Source organism: Lepidochelys olivacea, assembly GCF_965140295.1.
Source record: "Lepidochelys olivacea isolate rLepOli2 genome assembly, chromosome: 2".
NCBI lineage: Eukaryota > Metazoa > Chordata > Testudines > Cheloniidae > Lepidochelys > Lepidochelys olivacea.
This window is the reverse complement of record NC_140412.1, coordinates 117,779,444-117,801,028: the sequence shown is the minus strand read 5'-3', so window position 1 is coordinate 117,801,028 and position 21,585 is coordinate 117,779,444. Positions and strand designations below refer to the sequence as shown.

The window sequence follows — 21,585 nt, the reverse complement described above, 5'->3', positions numbered from 1 at the left end:
TGCCCTTTCTGAAAGGTGTACACCAGGCATACTTGCACAGACATTGCAAAACTGAAGGTGAGATTTCAGGGTGATGTTTGCATGTCTGCCCTTTTCTTTCTTTCTGATGACCACTTTGAATCAACAGCTAAAAACAATGCTAGGAATTCAGAATTTATTTCTCTGAAAGGACCCCCTGCGGTATTTAAATTAACGTGGACCACACCCTGTTTTTACAGTGGTTAAATGGATTCATTTTTTTGTTTGTTTTTACTGTTTTAGAAAGTATCTGATAATTAAGGATTGACATGTTGGTTATTGGGTGAATAGTTATTGATCTGCTCAGAAAGTCAAGAATAGTTATTGATCTGCTCAGAAAGAAAGATGGTTAAACTAAGTTTGTTTTTTGCTTTAACAAAAACAGAAAAAGGATTTAATATTTTTTGTATTAACTAAAGGGATGCTGTTAAGTAAGATTAAGTTTGGGCCAATGTCAAAAATTGTAAACTATTAGGGAAATGTTGTTGTTGTGATTTTTACTTTTGTAGTTGTTGTTTTTAAAATAAATCTACCCCTGCATGAACCCTTCATTGCTGAAATTTAAAAAGTAAAAAGCCATCACTTTTATGGGCCAAAATAAAGTAAGCTGACACTGCAGCTAACAAAAACCCTGATCTGAGAGCTGTGCAAAAATGAGGAAGATAACAAAGAAACTAATTTGAATTCTGCTAGGAACACAGTGCATGATCCTGAAGTGCAGGTCACTTGCAACCCTTATTGAACTCAGTGGCCATTTTAGATACTCAGCCCCTCCCAGGATCAGGCCCACATCAGAAAGGAAAATCAGTGCTTGCGGAGTGGAAAGGTATTAAAATTAGCAGAGAGTGAGTCATTCAGGAGAGTATAACATGCAGTTTATAAAAGCCCAGTTTAGGGAGCCGGCCGCATTGTCCAGTGTGTAGACCACAGGACTGGAATCAGGACTCCTAGGCTTTAATCCAAACTCTGTTACTGACCCAAAGTGTCAAGTTATTCAGGTCCTGATTTAGGACAGGTACTTAAGCACATGGGTAACAGTTAAGCAAGTGAGTAGTCCCTCAGAGCTTGGTTCTGCCATCCTTCCTCCCACTGAGGTGAAGATGGGTGTCGCGTAAGGAGCTGTTCAGCATGAGCAAACATGGAAGAATTGGGCCCTCCATCTCTCTCTATGCCTTTGTTTCTCTACCTGTAAAGTGGGCATCACTGGGATGTTTTACTAATTCATTAATGTTTGCAAAGCTGTTTGGGATCCACTGAGAAGTGCTACATAAGTGCAAACATATTATGTAAGCTCAATGATGCCTTAAATGGGATAATTACAGTAAGATGTGCTCATTCTTTTTACAAGAAAATATTCCTTATTGTTTTCGCTGCTATTTGAGGCTTGTAGCCTCTGCATAGAGGGAAATAAAAGCACGTAATGCCGTTAAAGGCCTGCTGACAGGAACCATTTTGATATCTGAGATGGTAAAGTTTCCAAAGGCTGATGTTCTTTGTTTCAATAGTGAAGTAACATAACTGTATTTTTCTTTAATGTTACCATAGTGCAACTCTCTGTTAAAACTGTAATTGCATTTTGCAATATTACCTACTAAAAAAAAAATTCCCCCAGGAATCACTTTTTGTTTGTTTGTTACATTTTGTTGTTTTTCTGGAATGTCTGCCACTCTAAAAAAGGCCTTCAAAAAACTACTCTAGCATATTGGAACCAGAGAGGTGTCCTTCTCACAGAGTTAGAGTTGCTGACAATAGCTTGATAAGTGCATGTGTGGCTTCCAAAAAAAAAAGAGAGAGAGAGGTGTGGGAAAAATTCCACCAGCAGTTGCACCAATTTATGTATATTTTCAATAATTACTGATAAACTGGGATACTGGATATGAGAAATGTGCTGAATGGTTCCAGAAATTTCAGTCGTCCTTTCCACTGTTAGCATTAATCAAAGGGTCATCATGAATTCATCTGTTAGAATAAACTGTAATTTTTCTAAAAGGAAAGTGCGGAATGTATGAACTTGAATTACTGAAATTCTCCAGCTACAGAATACACTTGAATTTCTAAGCCAGATGTCAGTAGTGTCAGTGATGTACTCGGTCTAGCTCCCTTTTTTGCAAGTTGAATCTGGGACATAAATTAGGGGGATGAAGTCTTTCTCTGTTAAAACTACCTCGTAGTTAATATATTCCTTCTTCCCTCCCCTTTCCTTAATACAGTACTAGAGGGTGCTATAGAGAATCTAGACTCTGCTAAGCCTAATACACTAAGTGGGGAGAGCAGCAAGCAAGAAGAAAACCTCATTGTTCAACAGTCAAGGGAGGAAAATGAAGGTAACTTATTTAACTAGAATTGTGTGCTTCATTAATGTAAAGGATCAGCAAGATTTTTAAGAGTTTTCCCCATCCCTAATAATTATATATATATATATATATATTAAGCAGAAGCACAAACACTTACACTCGCCACTGCAAGGCTTACAAATGAAGGCTCTTTTGGCACAGCATTACTTATCCCCATAAAACACCTGTTTATAATGTTCATACTTCTCTTTTTCCAAAACATGTTATATAGCGGATCAAGTGTACATGTACCTTGATATACATCCCCCGCATGTCGTCTCTTATATATATTCAGTGGCTTTCCCAGTATATATTCAGATTTTAAGTCTTGGGTTCTGTGCTGCTCATCTTGAATGATGAATCTGCTGGGGTTTTAAAGCATGCTCTTCTTATGTTTCTAAAGCAGGATATGAAAGACTTACTAGTATGATAATGTTTACGTAACATGTCCATAAATTGGAACACCACACACCTAGTGCCCCAACTATTTAAGCATGGTATCTGAAACAAGAACATCTTTCCTACATGTACATATGATGTAGGATAAATATTCTGTGTATATTCTACATTGCACTTCTTATACTTTAATGTAACATTACCCAAAATACCTACTCACCCCCATAGCAATGTGTTTGCAACTGCAGCCGCTCATGAACAGCTCCAGTCTTTCACTGTGGACACAGGACACCAACAAGAAAGATGCATTATGCATTACCAACAAGATGCATTATGACAAGAGAATTAAGCTAAATCTGATTTTAAACCCAGGATTACTGGCTCTACAGTAGAACCTCAGAGTTAAAAACACGAGAGTTATGAACTGACCGGTCAAACACACACCTCATTGGGAACCGGAAGTGTACTCACAGGCAGCAGCAGAAAGCAAATGCAGTACAGTACTGTGTTAAACATAAACTATTAAAAAAAAAGGGGGGGGGGAGTTAAAAAAAAAAAGATTTGACAAGGTAAGGAAACTGTTTCTGTGCTTGTTTTGTTTAAATTAAGATGGTTAAAAGTAGCATTTTTCTTCTGCATCGTAAAGTTTCAAAGATCTATTAATTCAATGATCAGTTCTAAACTTTTGAAAGAATAGCCATAACTTTTTGTTCAGAGTTCTGAACAACCTCCATTCCTGAGGTATTTGGTAACTCTACTGTACAGTAGAGATTCTACTGAGATTCTACTGTACTGTATTGGGGGTTTGAAAATCAAGTTCATGTGAACAGAGCATTCAAATAAAAAGTTGTAACTTGGCTTATGTTTTCTAGAACTTTAGTAGCTTTCCCATTAATAAAGGACCCCAAACTGTTATGAACTACTGTTTTTTACTTTTTCAGATCACACAGGTTGTGAATTCTTTTGAGGCATGGACCACGTCTCTTCCATCAGCTGCATACTGCTGAACATCCCATTAGCTCGCCAACTGATCATCTCAGCACCTTTTTTTGTTTACAATTTCAGAGAAGCAGCTCAAAAGCTTAACCAATTACAAGACACCAACTTTACCAAACAGTTTGGAAGGTACAGACTTGTCCTCCATTGACGCCATGATGTCAGCAGTAATGAGTGTGGGGAAGATCGCTGAAAATGGCGGGAATTCTCAGAACATCAAGTCCCCATCAAAGTCTCCTGCACCAAATCGGATTGGCAGGAGGAACCAGGTATATAATTCCAAGCATGCAATGGGTGAGAGAGTTTCACAGTGGAGGAAAAGAGTTAATTTGCATTGTCATTTTTGCATTTCAAATAGTACATGGTGGCATCAGCTGCTATGCATTGCAAGTCCATGTGTGGTTTGTGACTTTTCACAGAATAATCAGAGAAATCTGATCTGGAAAAGACCTTATCATTTGCATACTGATCTAGGAAAGCACTTAAACACGTGCTTAACTCTAAGCATGTGAGTATTCCCACTGAATTACCCTTGCTTACATGCTTTGCTCAGTCAGGGCCTTAGTCTGTCCCTCTACCAGTACACATTGTTCCTTAACGTATAGTCTTTGTTAAACAAGTACATAGACTTACTGCATAACGCAATGCAAATGCATAAGGGCTGATCAAGTTTATCACATTTACCAGTTGATGGCACTGTATCAATACCACCACAAAGAAGAGAATTATATTTGTGTTACTTATGTGATGTTCCTGTAGCAATTTATTAATAGCCTGCAAACTAGTCTTTCAGATAAATGGCTTCTGATTTGGCTTAGATTTTATTTCCTCAAAACTAAAATACGTTAATTGAAAAGAAAAATATGGCAGGGTGACATAAAGATAAATGCGATCATAGGAGTATATTGTCTGGCAGCTGGCATGAAAGATTTGCCTGCTAACGTTCGTTCACAGTCCAAAGTTGCATTAAGTGGGAGTGTGCTGTTCAGACTCATGTCAGTGGCAGGGCTACTAAACAGCTGTCTGCTGTTAGGACACCACATGATTTGGCTTCAGGAGAGTTTGTTAGTGTTGCTGACCTTTATTCCACCTGATATTTCAGTGGGCATCAGATCAAGGGATGCTCAAGGAGTAAATGTGACAGGATTAAGAGGGATTCTAATAGTGTAAAAATAAATAAATAAGTTAATAAAAGAGCTGATTTGTTTTTAGGTGGAGATAGATTACCACCAATGAGGTAAATACTTCTCACTGGAAAAAACGGAATTGACAGGATTTCAGGGCAATATTAAGTTTGAATCAGTCTGTTTTTGTAGCCTGACTCTAGCAAACCTGGATGCAGCAAATTTCTACGTACAGCGCAAAGCACATTAAAAGTGGTGAATTGTTTCAGTGCACTGCAAATATGAATCTGAAGTCTGGTGAGATTTGCCCCCCCTCCCACACCCTGGGAATAGTAAAAGGGTAACAGAATGTATTTGCTTTTCTGTGTCTCATTGCTATATTCCATGGGGTTATAGTGAAACAGTCTCTCCTGAATCCTTATCCCAAGTCTGTGGTTCTTTTGATGCTGCCTTTATCTTGGCTCTTGTCTGCCTAGAGTCTCATAAACACACATGCACATTAATCCTCGTCTATTATAACTTTTCATTTATTTTCTCCTAAAGAAAAGATGTTACAAAGAGGCGTCAGGGCACTTTTAGAGAGAAGAAGGGAAAAAAAAGAAAGAAAACAAATCAACCTAATGCCAAACTCCAAAAGGGATTTGCCAGCAGTTGGGTGCAGAAGGGCAGTGCCAAGTTGCTTTATTTAAGCAAGTGTAGTTAACAGATGAGCTGCAAATTTTATCTTTCAGTTCGGGAAGTGCTCTTTCACCAGCACAACTGCAGCAGCTCAGATATTTAGGCCTTGTCTACACTGCCACAGCGCTGCAACCTTCTGGCTCGGCAGTGTGAAAAAACACACCCCTGCAAGTGTCAGCACTGTAAAGCACCAGTGTAGACAGCGCTGGCAGCTCCTCCCCTCGTGGGGATGGTTTTTTTTACGCACTGGGAGAGCTCTCTCGCGGCGCTGGTGCTGTGACGACACAGCCATGTTAAAGCATTTGCCGCGGCAGCACTTTAGTGTTGCTAGTGAAGACATTCGCTTAGTGTCGCGTTTTTAATTCTTCAGTGATGCTGCTTTTACAGAAGCGATGCTAAACGTTTTTGTCTGGATTGAGTTAGTCGTCAGAATTCCGTGGTTAGCCACCCTTGATTTGGTTGACCTGTATTATGGTATGCAGTGTGTACTGTGTGAGCACTGGAGAAAGTTTGGGTTTTAGTTAATAATAAACCCCAGAGTCAATACTAATGAGCTCTGGCTGAGCTATAGTGTGTGTCTGATCTTTGCTTCAAGGTGAACCAGTAATGACTCTATCTTTTGTTATTTTGCTGATTCAAAGAGCAGGCAGTCTCGAAAGCAGCCTTCGAAACAATGAATTGTGTCATGTAGAATTGTATCCTTAGCTAAAAAGGGAAAAAGAGGTAGACTGATCATTTCACAGATATCTCTGGGGATTAAACACCATCTAAACTGTCAGCACAGCTGCAGGGATTTTCCTCACAGCACAGCGTGTTTGTTCTTCCAACCCAGAGCCAACTTTAACAGAGCTGCAGTGTAACTGGAGCTGAACATTACTCCACAAGCTGATTGTGCGCAATAAAGTTACATCTGTGGAGGGGAATATGTGTATTTTGATTACATATATATATATTCCATATGTGATATGTGCTACTGCACAGATTTGATCAGCTTTCTTGGGACTGTACAGATTTCAGAGAAACACCCCCCCCCCCCACTTGCCTTCTAATGTTTTTGCCTTCTAGTGTTTTGCGAATGTCAAGTACATGAGGCTTTGGCCCATGTTCAGGGGCTATAGTGAGGTCTGCTATAGAGAGTTGTGTATAATCATTTATAAACAGTGGGAGGATTTTTCTGTGTAGGAGAGAAGGCAAAAAAGGCTAATCATTGCAAATTAGATCACAAGTCTCATGCTTTTGGGATTTGAGATCAGTGTTATTGTTTACTCTGTTTTGGCTGAAAAGATGCAGAAAAATGGCCATTTATCCATACAGAAAAGTCCTATTAGAGGTTAATAGGAAATAACCATTCTTTTAGAACAATTCTATAAAATTTAGTAGATAAATTATATTCCCCTCTATAGGGTAGGTTTAACCCCCTCATCTTCTCCCCGCTCAAAAAAAAAAAAAATCACCCCAAACAAACACAAACCAAAAAAAACTGTAGAGCGGTTACTGCTTTATTCATTTCTTTGGGACTTCAGAATAATTTCCCCAGCACCTGACTGGCAGCATCCCCTTTTAAATTCTTTAGTATGTAACCATAAGGGATTTTAGCCATCCACTTTTCAGTGGGATGGGCAACCTCCGTTCATGTGTATATCATACATTCTGGAAAAAGTTCTTTTTATTTGACATCTCCAGCGAGTTTTTTTAGAAAGAGGAAATGGATGGACACTGACACATACACAGTATCTCTGATGGAGGATCTAATCATCTTTTTTCATTATTGCACCAAGAATACTTAAAATGGCAGGCAAGAAAGTTCAAGTAGAACATAGCTTTTCAGTATAACATCATACTCGCTAGCCACAATGATGATTTTTGTGCATTCTTGAGATACCAGGGGTTTAAATAACAACATTGGGTCTTCCTGGTTGGTAGAGAGCTACACTGTTCTGCAGAAGAACCATGTTCAGTTTTCAGTCTCAGACACTCTTGCTTTTTATTTGGCGGCTCAGGTAATAACAGTGCACTGTGCTTCTGTGAAGGTTGTGGGTGGATGTGCCTTTCGTCACTTAACAGCAGCCCTGGGCAATTAGGTGAAATTAATTTGTTTCCACTTGGAGTCCCATTGCATCCTTGGCTTGGTGGTGCAGTCAATATCTCAAGGGCGTACTTAATAATATAAGGCTGGTTCTCCACTCTCACTGGTCTTATTCTGGCTTGACCATAGTTACTCTGGTTCTCACCATGTGAAAGGAGAATAACGTATATTGTGTTTGTGTTGATTATACTCTTGCATCATAACCTCTTGAAGGCTACAATTTCCTCAGATCTTGCAAACTTAAGAAGGGTTGGATCTGGCCCATATGTGGGTGGGATACTTCCAGGGAAAACCCAAGATGCTCTAAAAGGTGCTGTTGCTGATTCAATAGGTGCAGCCCTTCCCTGTGCGAAGCAGCAAAACTATGATTCAGTATTAAGTTAAGGGCACTGCACTCCTGCACTGTCATTCGGACAAGATGTAAAATATAGGCCCCTGTGATTTGTTTAAAGATCTCATTGGTCCTTGTTGGAAGATTAGTGGTGTTAACCCTCATGTCCTGGCCAACTTCCAATTTGGGTACTTGTGCTCTACTCGCCTAAATTCCTTCTGGCACTTTCAGCTGGTCACAATGGTTGCCTTCACTTCCTGTCCCAAACTGCTGTTGCAAAGTTGCTGTGAGCTGTGAAACAGCTGCTGCATTTCCGTGGTGGGTGAAGTGACCAATACTTGTAAATTATAAAGTTTCTGAAGCTTCCCTTAGGGTCTTTCAGGATGATGATTGTGTAAATACAAGTTATTGTTCTGTTCTTTGAGAGATGTTCTTATGTTTCTTGCTTATGATTTCAATCCCCATCAGTAGTTGTGAGATTAGCTTTTGGGTTTCTCTACTTTTATGTTTGTGTGTTTGTTTTTCTTACAGGAAACAAAAGAAGAGAAGTCTTCCTATACCTGTCCTCTGTGTGAGAAGATTTGCACTACACAGCACCAGCTAACTATGCACATTCGTCAGGTATGCAGACTACTTGTCTTAATCGTTCTTTTATATTAAAGAGAACGCGGTGACTTGGAGAGAGATCCATTTTTCAGTAACAAAAAACATTTCCTTGTCCAAACCCAGAAGTCCTTCATTATGAATATGGTTCACTTTTCACGTACACATTTGTGCCTTCATATTTAAAAAAAATTTTTGGAAGGCACAAATGTTGCAGGGTTTTTTCCCCTCTACCCCAGCCTATTCCCAAGCAATGAAATGTTTCCTCTTCAAGGCAGTTTAAAGTTATCTGAGGATTCAGAACAACATTTCCATTAGCAAGACGTGTCCTGCTTTTATTGTCTGTTTCGCCATAGTCACCTTCAACATCCATGCAAATTAAGGACAAGGAACACAGGAGCTATTAGCTCAGGCTGGCATTGAAGCACTTCTGTCCTATGCAGAGTCTAGCAACTCAGAGAAGCTAGACAAAGAAGTGACTTTGCAAACAGCACCATTTTTGTGGAGCTAAATATGTCCTCCTGCTTCTCTCTCTCTTTTTTTTTTTTCATAATAAGGAACAAAAAGAGATCTGCTCTGAACATTGAGGTTGTGGTTCACTTTCTGGTGTCCATTGGATAAATGTGTACTTCAGTTTTCCCTTTTATGCTAAAACTAGGGTGACCAGATAGCAAATGTGAAAAATCGGGACAGGGGATGCAGGGTAATAGGAGCCTATATAAGAAAAAGACCCAAAAATCAGGACTGTCCCTATAAAATCGGGACATCTGGTCACCCTAGCTAAAACATATAGTTTTAATTAGCATCATCATCAACATATCACACTGATTTTAGTCTGTGTAAAGATCCTCACGTAGTGTTGATAACTAAGGGCCAGATTCTACCCTAAAAGGCATGTACATAGCCACAAAAATCTGGTGTCCATCCAATGGTAGAATAATGCTCTAAATTCTGTCACCTACTCATTTTAAATAAATGTAAATTGACACTTTAATGACAAAAAAGCATAAACATTTTAAAATGTTTCAAGTTTAAACACCCTCCACCCCTAACCATTTGTGTCTGGATCCCTTTTCGCCCTCCTGCATTGCACTCTACAGTGGATGTGCCTGTGCGATGTATTGCATAACACAGTAGGCCTACATTAGCCAGACATTCCTGGTGTGGTTTTGTGGCAGCGAAGGGGTTAATGAAAAGAAAAGCATGTAACGTTTACCTTTACGTAGCCTACCTGCTAAATAGCTCTTTTAAAAAAAACAAAAAACAAATCCAAAACACAACTACTTTTTTAGCTGTTACAGTTCTCTGATATTTCCTGGGCAGTACATAGGAGGAATTAAATGAAAATCATTGCTTTCTTTAGCATAACACTGACACTGGAGGGACAGACCATTCCTGCAGCATCTGTGGAAAGTCTCTGAGCTCAGCAAGCTCCCTTGATCGCCACATGCTGGTGCACTCAGGTGAAAGGCCTTATAAATGTTCAGTATGTGGACAATCCTTCACCACCAATGGGAACATGCACAGGTGAGTGCTGATCATGACACAGGAGTGTGGAAAAGATTGTGGAATGTGGGGGCATTATGTTTCCTTGGCAGGACTGTCAAGTAAGGAAAAGGCTTTTACATGGACAGGGAAGTATGAATTATGTATAGTGCATTATTGCTGAGAGAGAAGCAAAGAAGGTGTGTGATGATATGCTCTGTGTCACAATAATCCTCCAGAACTGCCAGAATGCCGGATTTTAGGATGATGTAAGAATTGGGGATGAGTTTTTAGCTCAATCAACTATGGGTACAAATAATATCTGGAAGCACTATTTTCTTTTTGTTCAGGTGCCACAGAGGTTAGAATGACACATAAATGGCTCTCAAGGAATAACATACGGGGTCAAATTTTAAAGGGGCAACAACCAGCCTCTTACTTTGCAGCTTCAGTTTGGCAGATGCAAGAGGTTTCATGTAGACATCTGCATGATTTATGGGTGCGCTGGGTAGTTAAATATCTAAATACCATCAGTAAGGGGCTTCTTCTTTGTCCTGTCCTTTTTTACATATTTGCATGCTCTAGTCATCTTACTTCTTTACAAAGAATTTCCTAGATCTATAACAGGTTGTCAAAATTAAAAGTTAATATAGTTTAGTTTATATATAATGATACATATTGTTGTTGACTGAGGAAGCAAAACACTTAATCACACCCACATTTTTGTCTCATACAATTACTTCATTCATTTGTATTACTGTAACACCTAAAATATGCTAAGCGTTTTCCAAATTCATAAGAAGATTAATTCCCTGCATCGAAGAGCTTACAATTTACAAGCAACCCAACAAAAGACAGGCAAGGGGACAGGGATATGACATAAGCGAAGTGACCAGAGAGATAGCAGGTGCACATCTTGCATTTCTCCATGGGGTTCGGGAGTATGGTCTTGTCTGTTTTTCTTTGGTTCGAATGTGAGGTTTTGTCTATACTGGAACTCGAACAACAAAACGTTTGTCGTTCAGAGGTGTGAAAAACACACACCCACCCCCGAATGACAAAAGTTTTACCGACAAAAAGCGCCGGTGTGAACAGCCACTGACAAAGTTATCGCCGCTTGTTGCGAGTGGAAGTTTTTTGTCAGTGGGAGAGCCAACAAACAGCAGCTACGCTGCGTGCCTTTTAATGGCACGACTATAGCAGCACAGCTGTGTCGCTAAAAGGAGCGTAGTGTAGACATAGCCTCAGTAACCTTTTTTTGTAGGCAGTGCTGCAAAGTTTGGTTTTAAAGGAGTGATTTCAGTTAGGCAGAAGTAGAGCATAGATGAATACTTGGCCAATGTTTCTTTGACATTTTTCTTGCTGTTTTATCCTCTCTGCATGATGAGTATCCAGTTTAAAAACATACTGTAAAATGACTATTTTTGCATCTGCATCTGTATCTGTGTGATTTGTATAATTTTCTGACTGGAAGGGGATGGGTCTGAAGAGAGAGATCCTGGCCTCCGCTCAGCCGTTGTAGCTGACTGGTAGTTAGAGTTGCCCAGATGCTAGTTTCTGTGCTCCAAGGGGTTTATTGGGTGTTGGAATAGTGGAGTTGTAAACACATTGCTGAAAGTCTCCTATTTAAACATGGAAGAACTAAGTTTTCAAACTTCAGTGCAGTTGGCATTAAGGCACCTAAAATGTTTATTTGACTGCTGAAATGCAGGATAAAAATTGGGCCCCTGATGTAATACTAGACACACTCACATGGCACATAAACTTAAAACTGTGTGCATATTTGCAGGGTTACATTTTCTCCTTCTGTCTAAGGTGGTGCCAATAGAGGAACCATCTTCTCTCTTACATTGGACAGAGTAGGAACTCACAGGTTGATGATTTCATTTTCTGCTAGACTAACACTTTCCTGTATGTTGATTTCTGCTGTGTCTCTCACATATTGTGTATCTGACACGGTACTCCCTGCAGTGGCAAAGGCAGGCTTGTTTGTTTTGAGTCCAAGATGTTGTGACGGGCAGCACTGGAGTGTGAGAACTCCAGTGTTCCAGCATTCTCTGCTCTGTTTATATCTATTTCCCAAACCTGAGGTCAAATGTAGAGGGTTTGCTGTCTTTTTAGCTTTAATGTTCAGCATGTCTCATCATTTTTCTCCAGTGAGCAGGAAGTTGGTTCTAGTCACACCAATGACCTCAAGTCTCTGATTTCCAAATAGATGCTGTCTCTTAAGATACAGCTTGCCTGGCCAGCCAGAATGGGAAAATGCTAATTTAAAAGTTACCTACAATTTCTCTCAAGTAATTTCCAAAAAGGTAAAAAATCAGGGAAAATTAGGTTCTGGGACAGAAACATGATACTGATAAATGTACAGTATTGGATTACATGATCTCTTTCATTTTATGCTGTAGTTACTTGTTTTCGTGCCCATGAAAAGTGATGGATTGACAGACCTGATGATCCTTGATCTAACCGTAGACTGAATACAGTGCCAGCAGAAGTGCTTGCTTACCAGCACTGCTCTCTTAATGTGCCTCTTTGCTGGGCAGGAGGGATTGCCCTAGGGGTGAGATGGTACTTCAGATTCCCAGCCCACAAGCTTATCTCACTGCTGTGATAGACAGTGGGTGCATCTCTTGTCATTCTTTTGTGAGGTCATATGTTAAACAGAACAAGTCAGGTGCAAACCTGATCCCCAAGGAAGGGCAGATCAGCCAGAATGCAGGCTGTGGTTGACTAAAGAAATGACTTCTGTAAAGGAAATAAATGTATCAAAACAATATCAGTGCTTTGAATTTTTGTGATGTTTTTCTTTTAAGCCAAATGGCATGCAGTGCAGCACCTATTAAGATCGTTAAGATGGGCCTACGATGAATAGACTCCCTATAAATGGCATTTTCATTGTCAGATATCTGGGTGTAGGTTTGAGACACACAAACTAACAAACCTTTTGAAGGCTCTTATTTCACTGTACAATTTCAGTCTGCAGCAGCTCAATGAATGTTGCAGAAGTCTTACACTGTCCTGACATAGTCTGTCATTGCAGAAGATGATCTCAAACTACCTGCAGGGTGAAATCCTGCCCCTATTGAAGAAAATGGGAGTTTTGCCACTGATTTCAGTGAGGGCAGGCTTGCACCCCTGTGTGTTTTAAAGACGTTCTGTTTTAGATAATAGATTTTAAAAATCCTCAGAAAATCAAACCACTGTGTTAGAGAGCAAGCAGACAGATGATAAATATGAAGAGAAATTACAATATGGCTCTATAACACTCTCAGTATCAAAAGGTTTATTTTGCACATTGGGTACGTCTGTCAAAACCAGGTATTTCTAGTTAAAAGGTGGTCCAAACTAAATTATTTTATATGTATTTCAAACACAACTGTAGCATCGAGTCCAACAAGCCATAAATGAGCAAGGGTAAAGGCTTTGCATCACATTACATTCAAAACTTACTTCTATGTCAGCTTTGCCAAGTGAAGATGCACTATGGCTTGCTAGCTCCCTCTTGGTGCGAAGTTCTTACAGGCACTCTGCACCTGCAGTTCAACATCGCCTGTACCTGTGTTCTGTGGGGCGTAAGGCAAGTCCCCAAACCCCAGGATTGCACAGTTTTTCTCGTTTTCTTTTTAATATTTTATGCTAAAATTAAAATATTTAAAAGCTGACCAAAATGTGCCAAGTGGAGAGGGACGAGACTTTTATACCCTTATTGGCAGTCTCCAGTGATCGGTGTGATGCCAGGAGCAGAGATCATGCTGGGGTATCGCACTGAGCCAGGAGCTAGTGATATTTAATAGATCAGTAATTTGTGGACCTGCCGCAGAAGAAAAAAGGTAACTTTGAATGCTTCTTGCCCTACACTGGGGGGGGGTCTTGCCACCTAATACTGTATTTACCTAAAAGCCATTGAAAGGAAAGAAATGTGAATGCTGCATGTGTATACACAATGTTTTTTGTTTTTCTAAAATTAATTCTTACCTAGCCCTTTAATCTGACTTTCATAGTTGTCTGGCTTTTTGTCCTAATCTTTACTCTGAAGTTGTCCTAGCCTCCCTCATCTGCAGTCTGGCTTCTTTTACATTTCTTGCCAGATGTATAGAAGATATCCTTCTCAACCTTCAGAATAAATCTTCTATTTCTTTTGTGAATGAGTCATAGTCTCTGACTTCTTAAAGTTCTGTCTCTGCCATCCTCCTTGACCCTACACCCTCTCTCCACGAGTACAGCCAAACTGGTGCTACAAGCTTAGGGAAAAAAACACTGTTTCAGCACTTCTTCTGAAACGGAGGTGAACGCCGGCCTCATTTTCTGAACTGGATGACTTTTGGTCAGCATTCTAAGTGGGGAGCTGTAACTGTCCTCTGGACTGAGTGAGTGAGGGCATCTTGGAAAGGTCTCTGTCATGGCTACCAGGCTGCTCAAAATGTCCTGCTACTTTGGAGCTCCCTACTGGAAGGCGCACTGTACAGCCTGAAGCAGTGGGCCAGGTGCCCAACATGGAGCCTTCATCTGGAAGAGCTGTTCAGTTCAAGGAACAACAGTGAATGGCACATAGACACTGAAGGGAAGTTAATTTATTGTACTTTTATTTCTCTGAATGGGGCACTGACTCTGCTGAACTGCTGCACTTAATGGAGAAGGGTTGTTGACGTGGTGGGGGATCCCTCCGGGTCTGTCAGGGAGTGGAATTCCTTGAGAGAGAGGAGAGGTTGGAGGCTGCATATTCCATTATGGATTTATTTCTGGGGAACACTGGAAAGAGTAGATCCATTTATTTCTTATGTCTTATAAAACACAACCCTATGGAGGAGTTAGTTATTGATCTTGTTCTTGAAAAGAACTAAAGAACTATTTTTCAAAATCCTATATTAAGGTTGAGACATAAACCTGGAAATGCAAGCTGTCTTAACAGGGTGGATTTAAAAGGGGGCACACAGGACCACTGCTATTTAGAGCATGCAGATCCACACATGCTTGTGCTAGAAAGACGGTGAGCAGGGTTTTTCTCTCATTCCCAGTGAATGGGTTATATGCTTTCACATTTTCAGTGTAAATGTTGTAAAGCATATGTGTGCACGTGTAAAAGAGGGCTTTCTGTAGAGCTGAAAGCATAGGGACCTTGAATCCTTTCTGAAGAAGAGTCTGAAGTAAGTGCTGGAGTAGATAAATGTTATGAGAGCATTTTAATCCATGCTGTCACTTTTGCCGTATCTATATGTTGTTGGTGTATCCAATAACTAACAGATTAAAACCTTGGGAAGCTCTCTGGGCCTTGTCTCTGACAAGAAATGGAAAGTTGCAGCTCTCCAACCCTCAAAAACAAAAAAAAACAAATAAGTTGCTCTGCTACTATATTTTTGGAGCGATCTTTTATTAAGGGAACTTGGGGTATCTAAAACGGCTTGCCTGACTTAATTCTGTGGTCAAGTTTTGCTGAAACAAAACTTGTTAAGGACTCAATGTAGAAGCTGAAAATATCCCCAGGGCTTACCCAAAATAGTTCCTTCTGGATAAAAGGTCATCCTGCCCTGGATCCTCTTCCGGTTTTAGGACTAGGATGGTGTCAGGGCTCCCTCCCCACTCTGAACTCTAGGGTATGGATGTGGGGACCACATGAAAGACCCCCTAAGCTTATTTCTACCAGCTTAGGTTGAAAACTTCCCCAAAGCACAAATCCGCCAGATTTGAAAGTATCTTCTTTCCCCATTGGTCCTTTTGGACAGGTGCCAACCAGGTTATTTGAGCTTCTTAACCCCTTACAGGTAAGGAGGAATTCTAGGCTACCCTTAGCCGTACGGTTATGACAGATGGTCTGTACCCATCTATTTTAAATGGCATTTTCTGTCTGTTGAAGACAAACTTTCCATAAAATTTGAAGTTTTAATAAAATGTAAATATCAGAAGGTAGGTTTGATACATACTGACTCCTTTCTTGACAGTCTCTGGTGGCTGTTAAAGATTCTGTAGCGTGTTTTGAAAAGAATGATGGGATGACCTAGGTATTTCAACCAAAAAAATTATCCCGTGCAGTGCATACATGTAAAAATCTTGAAACTTAAGTAGAAGAGCAGAATTGCAGGAGCTTTGCTGTGGCAAACTGTTACAAAGACTCCTAGTCAAAGACAGCATTTTTTCTTTTAACCTTTTAGTTAAGAAGGCACTTCATCCATATTGTTTTTTCTTCAGTGGCGTTTTCCCCAAACTGCTTGAAAGGGATATAGTCAGTGTGCAATGTCATAACTGCTGCTGTTTTTGTTGTTGGGAGTGATACAATTCTGCCTTCTGAGTAAGACATTTTTTGGAATCCATCCTCCCCACTTTTTGTATGTTTGAGTGTTTTGAGAGCTTGAAAGCAGCTTTCATTTAAAATTTGGGTGTATAAGTTCATTAGTCAGTCAATGAGTGCACTTTGTGAGGTTTACAAAACATTGGTTAAGAAATAAGTGAGACCCACTTACTGTTCCTGAGCATAAACCAGATTTCCTTTTACTTTTTTAAAACATAGGTACATGCATCAGGTACAGATGTGCGTGTGTGCATACACTTAAGGTATTTGCACACAACTTTTGATTCTACAGACCCTCCTTCTGACCTTGCCAAAGCATCCTTTCCCTGCAACCCACCCATGAATTCCTCCAATGTTAATTCTGGTGCTGGATTCCTTCTGATGTGTATTATGTGCATTGTAGGTGCAGTGCATTAAATAGCATACGGCCTCAGAGTATGCGGAGTCTGGATAGAATTTGTACATTCTGATTCCCTATGCAGTCCCGCATTTATTTGTTTTTTAGATAGCGTGTTGAGAAGAAAATTTTTTTAGGCTCTACATAGTTAAACACAGTGACAAACTTTCTGCCTTTTAAAAAGGGGAAGTACAGTGCAAAAACGACCTAAATGCAACATTCAGTTTGACACTTTTTCAGAGCTGCCTAGGCAGTTGTTCTCAACCAGTGGTCTGGGACCCCCTAGGGAGCCGCGAGCAGATTTCAGGGGGGCCGTCAAGCAGGGCCAGTGTTAGACTCGATGGGGCCAAGGGCAGAGAGCTGAATCCTCACTGCATAGGGCTGAAGCCCGGGCCTCTGAGCCCTACCACCTGGGGCTGAAGCCGAAGCCTGAGCAATGTAGCTTTGTGGAGGCTCCTGTGGCCCTAGGCAATTGCCCTGGCTTTTATATGCTGAAAACCAGTTGTTGTGGCACAGGTAGGCCCTGGAGTTTTTATAGCATGTTGGGGTGGGCCTCAGAAAGAAAAAGGCCTAAGGGAAAATTCATAGGAATTGGACATTTAAAATTCTAAGGGAGTTTTGAAAAGTTCAACCTATATGCCTTAAAAATATATATGTAATAAATATAATAGGCGATTATCTCACATCATCCATGTACAGATATTTTGCACAAACAAATTAAGGCATTAAAATTAGCAGCATACAAAAGACTATGTGCAATATAGTCAAATTATATTTTCTGTATGAACATCATGAATTACCTGACTTCTGTGCATTTATAATAGATACAGCATTGCATTAGATTCTCCTTTTTTTTTTAGTTTTAGATCCACTCGTGCACTAGGATGAGTTCTTGCTTAACTCCTGAGAATTTTTGGTTTACATGAAATTAAAACTGGACAGTATTCCTTAAACTGAACTAAATATGGAGGAGTGGAGTCAGTTGGACAAGTCATGTTTGACATGATCTCAAACTCCGTCTTATGATGAATGTAGGATCATTGGCCAATATCAAGGTGCTGTGACATCAGCATATGAGAGAGGATAGACTTGTTCAGCATTTGCAGATGCCCGAATTCTTGAGCACTGCACAGTTAGAACTAATTGCTTCTGTAGTAACAGATGATTTTAATTATAGTTGTAGCAGAAAACTGAGACACAGCACATTTGATTTTCTTTTTAATTTAAAAATGTGTTTTCTTTTCAGTAATATACAGTGTAAGTATAGTGAAAGCATGGACTGGGTGGAGGCTAAAACTATCAACAGGTATGCTCTGAGTAACTGGGTACCACCTATGAAGACTCCAAGTGAGGGACAGGAAAAATTGACAGTTTTGTGAACACCAGTATAGCAGAAAGTGCTAGTACCATACTTAAAACAAACAAACACCTTTTACTTACTATCTCACAGTCCAAGAAAGAACTAACCACTTCTCATACAGATATACAAGACCTGAATTTCTGTGCTTGAAGTGAGCTGTAGCTCATGAAAGCTTATGCTCAAATAATTTTGTTAGTCTCTAAGGTGCCACAAGTCCTCCTGTTCTTTTTGCGGATACAGACTAACACGGCTGGTACTCTGAAACCTGTGCTTGCTTAGTGTTATGTGATTTAAATAAAGCCTCTAAAGGAGTTGCTATGGTCAGTCATGTCCAAGTACGCAACAGTTCAGTGGACCTTAAGAGCTTGAGGGAGATGTCCTGATTACAGGTATGTGATACTCCACTTACTGCCATTGAAATATCACCCTCCTCCTCAATTATTATTGAAGAGCTGTGAAGAAAGTTAACCCAAACACTCATGTTGGAGTCTGATTAGAATCCAGAAAAGCAAGTAAGTTTGAGTTAAGGTTTGTACTCTGTCCTTAGTTGGCTCAATTGTTCTTGAGAACTGAAGCATATACAATAAGCAGCATTATATTTAGGGTGACCAACTGTCCCATTTTTAAAGGGACAGTCCCATTTTTGGGGACTTTTTTTTATATAGGTGCCTATTACCTCCCACCCCTGTCCCGTTTTTTCAGTTTCTATCTGGTCACCCTAATTATATTTGCATATCCAGGCCTCTTCAGTTCTTGAACATGCAAGTGAATCAAGGGCGCTCTAAGTCTACAGCGTGGGTGTGTGGTCTCAGACCCTCTAATTTACGTAAATCTGGTCTTGTTCACTTTAAGACTTTTAGTCTTACACTTTTGTGCACTGCTGACAATGGGTTTGGGTTTCTGGTTAGCCTGTGTGTGTAATGGGGAAGATGATCTGGAATACAGGGGAATACCAATTTCATCACAGGCAATAACATAAATCTCCATATAATAGTATGTATTCAGCATAGCTTAGTGCTGCTTTGTTTCCCGTGTCACAGTTCAAACAAGAACATGCTACTTGACATAGTAGATTCTAGTCACCGATCACATGGCTCCTTTTGACCTCTATTTATCTTCATGAGTACCTGCCCAGGAGCAACACCTGCTTTAGGGGTATAGTATTCTGCCTGCTCAGGAAAGTTGCCTACACTCTCCATCTTTAATACAAGACTGCAAGAAAAGATAGAATTCCAGCTCTAGGGATTTAAAAATATCTTTGGGACTTGGAAGCTGTTTGTTGTTTGCTTTAATCCCAGCATTAGAGGATTTTTCTGTAGACCTAACATTTTAAGGACAAATGGCAATATGCCATGTTGCAGATTTTTAACGAGATGGAACAGGTGAGGAAATAGATTAATATACCAAGTGGTAAAAATGCGGGCCATTGGGGAGGTTTATGAGGAATGTTCTCTGCGTGTTGGAATACATCCTCTGTGTTGGAGGAGGGGGTGAGGAATGTGTACAAAAATCTATATTATTGCAATACCTAATGTATAGGGCTTCTCCGTCGACATAGCTACCGCCTCTCAGGGAGGTGGAGTACCTATGCCAGTGGGAGAAGCTTTCCCGTCAGCGTAGGTAGTGTCTTCACTAAACGCTACAGCAGTGCAGCTGCAGTGCTGTAAGTGTAGATACAGGCCCTAAGAGAATAAGGAGGAAAACCTTTGTCCTTGTCTTAAACCTGTGTTTTTTGTACTGGCTGTAGTTCCACCTTAACACATGTCTAGCTTTAACTCCCCCACCTTGCAATATATAAGCTGCCCAACCTGTTCTGGTTTAGCATGCTGGAACTAGCAAACATCAGAATATAGGCACTCATTGTCAGCTTCTCCTTTCTTTAAAAAAAGGCCATTCATTAGCAATAAATTGTTTCCTAAAAACAGAAGAAGACTGGAGACAAAAAACAGCATTTGGATTCTTGAAACAGCAGCAGTCTGATCCTGGCATGCTCGTTTTCCCACTATGCTACTTGTCTGCATGTTACACCTAATACATAGGTGGCTGGCTTTCAGTATGGGGAAGATGCCTATTTATATAAACTGACAGTATCATTATATATTAAGTAGCTGGGTTGTACTTGGAATACAAATATCGCTTTGTCTTCCGTTAGGGGATCAACTGGTATTCTTCCCAGTCCAAGCTGAGAGAATAAGCTCTCGTGGGGCCTTATCCATAGCCTGTTGAAGACTCTCATTGATTGCAATGAGCTCTGGATCAGGTCTATGTCCAGTGACTCCTCTGACCAAACTCTCCAGTACGTCTAGACTTGAGAAAGCTGACCTGGGAAGAGGAAGACAGGCAACCCTCCCTGCTGTTTTAAAATAGAGGCACCTGTATTATTTTGGCAGGTGACACCTCTTCAGTGACAAACTTGAAACATGAGTAAGGCTATGTTTTAGTGACGGACATTTTTAGTAAAAGTCATGGACAGGTCACTGGCAATAAACAAAAATTCACCGCCCGTGACCTGTCCATGACTTGTACTACATACCCCTAACTAAAACTTGGGCCAGGGGTGCTCTGAGGAGGTAAAAGGCCAAGGGGGAGCATGGGGGGAGGGGGGGAGGGTTTGCGGGGCTGGCAGGCTCCCTACCCAGCTCTGCGCAGCTCCCCAGAACCAGCCAGCATGTCCCTGCAGCTCCTTTCGAAGGGTTGGAAGGCTGGGAGGCTCCATGTGCTGCCCTGGCCACCTGCCACTAGCGCTGGCTCCACAGCTCCCATTGGCTGGGAACCGCAGCCAGTGGGAGCTGCGGAGGTGGTGCCTGCAGGCAGGGACAGTGCACAGAGCCCCCAGGCCCCTCCACCTAGGACAGGGGTGGGCAAACTTTTTGACCTGAGGGCCACATCAGGGTTCCAAAACTGTCTGGAGGCCCAGTGTAGTGTATTAAATTGCTCCCAGTAGGAATGTGCTAGTTACGGTGTAGTAGTTACGGCTGCCAGTCCTGGTGCTCCATAAGTAGCACATTCCTATGGGGAGCAATTTAATACACTACACACCGGCGGCTCTTGCAGCCCAGAGTCTGGCGGCACGGCGAGCTGAGGCTGCAGGAGAGGGGCCGGGGGCTATTCTCAGCTACCCCCCTGGACAGACATGCAGCCTTTAATGATGAGACGTATCAGTAGTCCACATCTGCACTGGCTGCCTCGAAGTTCATAGCCCTAGAACAGAAGTTCCCAAATTGTGCTTGGTGTTCCACAGTGCAGTGTCTGGTGGCCCATAGAGAGCAGGCTAATTTTGTGGTGCTGGCACTCCTGTTTCCAGCTGCTAAATTTTATTAAAAGACATCTAAGAAATTCATTAAATATTTTCTTAACATTACTCTCCCACACAGGCAATTGTGGTTACCACAAGGATGCTATGGGATCACACATGAGAGAAATAGGTGGGCCACAGCGTCAGGTGTGGGAGGGGAGGTGGTCTACAAGAAATTCCTCTATTAGGATGTGGTC

The 21,585-nt window shown here is 40.9% G+C and overlaps 1 protein-coding gene and 1 long non-coding RNA gene across 8 annotated transcripts in view; one reads left to right on the top strand and one right to left on the bottom strand.

The window, feature by feature from the left end:
* RREB1 (ras responsive element binding protein 1) overlaps window positions 1-21,585 on the top strand; it is a 144,238-nt gene that overhangs the window by 62,743 nt on the left and 59,910 nt on the right. For 5 of the 7 annotated variants that reach the window (XM_084618190.1, XM_084618193.1, XM_084618192.1 and 2 more), the window contains 4 exons: window positions 2,229-2,342; window positions 3,813-4,012; window positions 8,494-8,583; window positions 9,929-10,092. In XM_084618190.1, coding sequence (XP_084474316.1) covers window positions 2,229-2,342; window positions 3,813-4,012; window positions 8,494-8,583; window positions 9,929-10,092 — 568 coding nt within the window. The remainder of the gene's footprint in view (window positions 1-2,228; window positions 2,343-3,812; window positions 4,013-8,493; window positions 8,584-9,928; window positions 10,093-21,585) is intronic. The other 2 variants (XM_084618191.1, XM_084618196.1) reach the window with 1 other exon arrangement.
* On the bottom strand, window positions 2,557-3,221 carry LOC311515252. Its single transcript, XR_014710090.1, has 3 exons — window positions 3,192-3,221; window positions 2,968-3,022; window positions 2,557-2,748 (listed from the first exon to the last, which is right to left on the bottom strand). It is a non-coding gene; the product is annotated as an uncharacterized lncRNA (long non-coding RNA).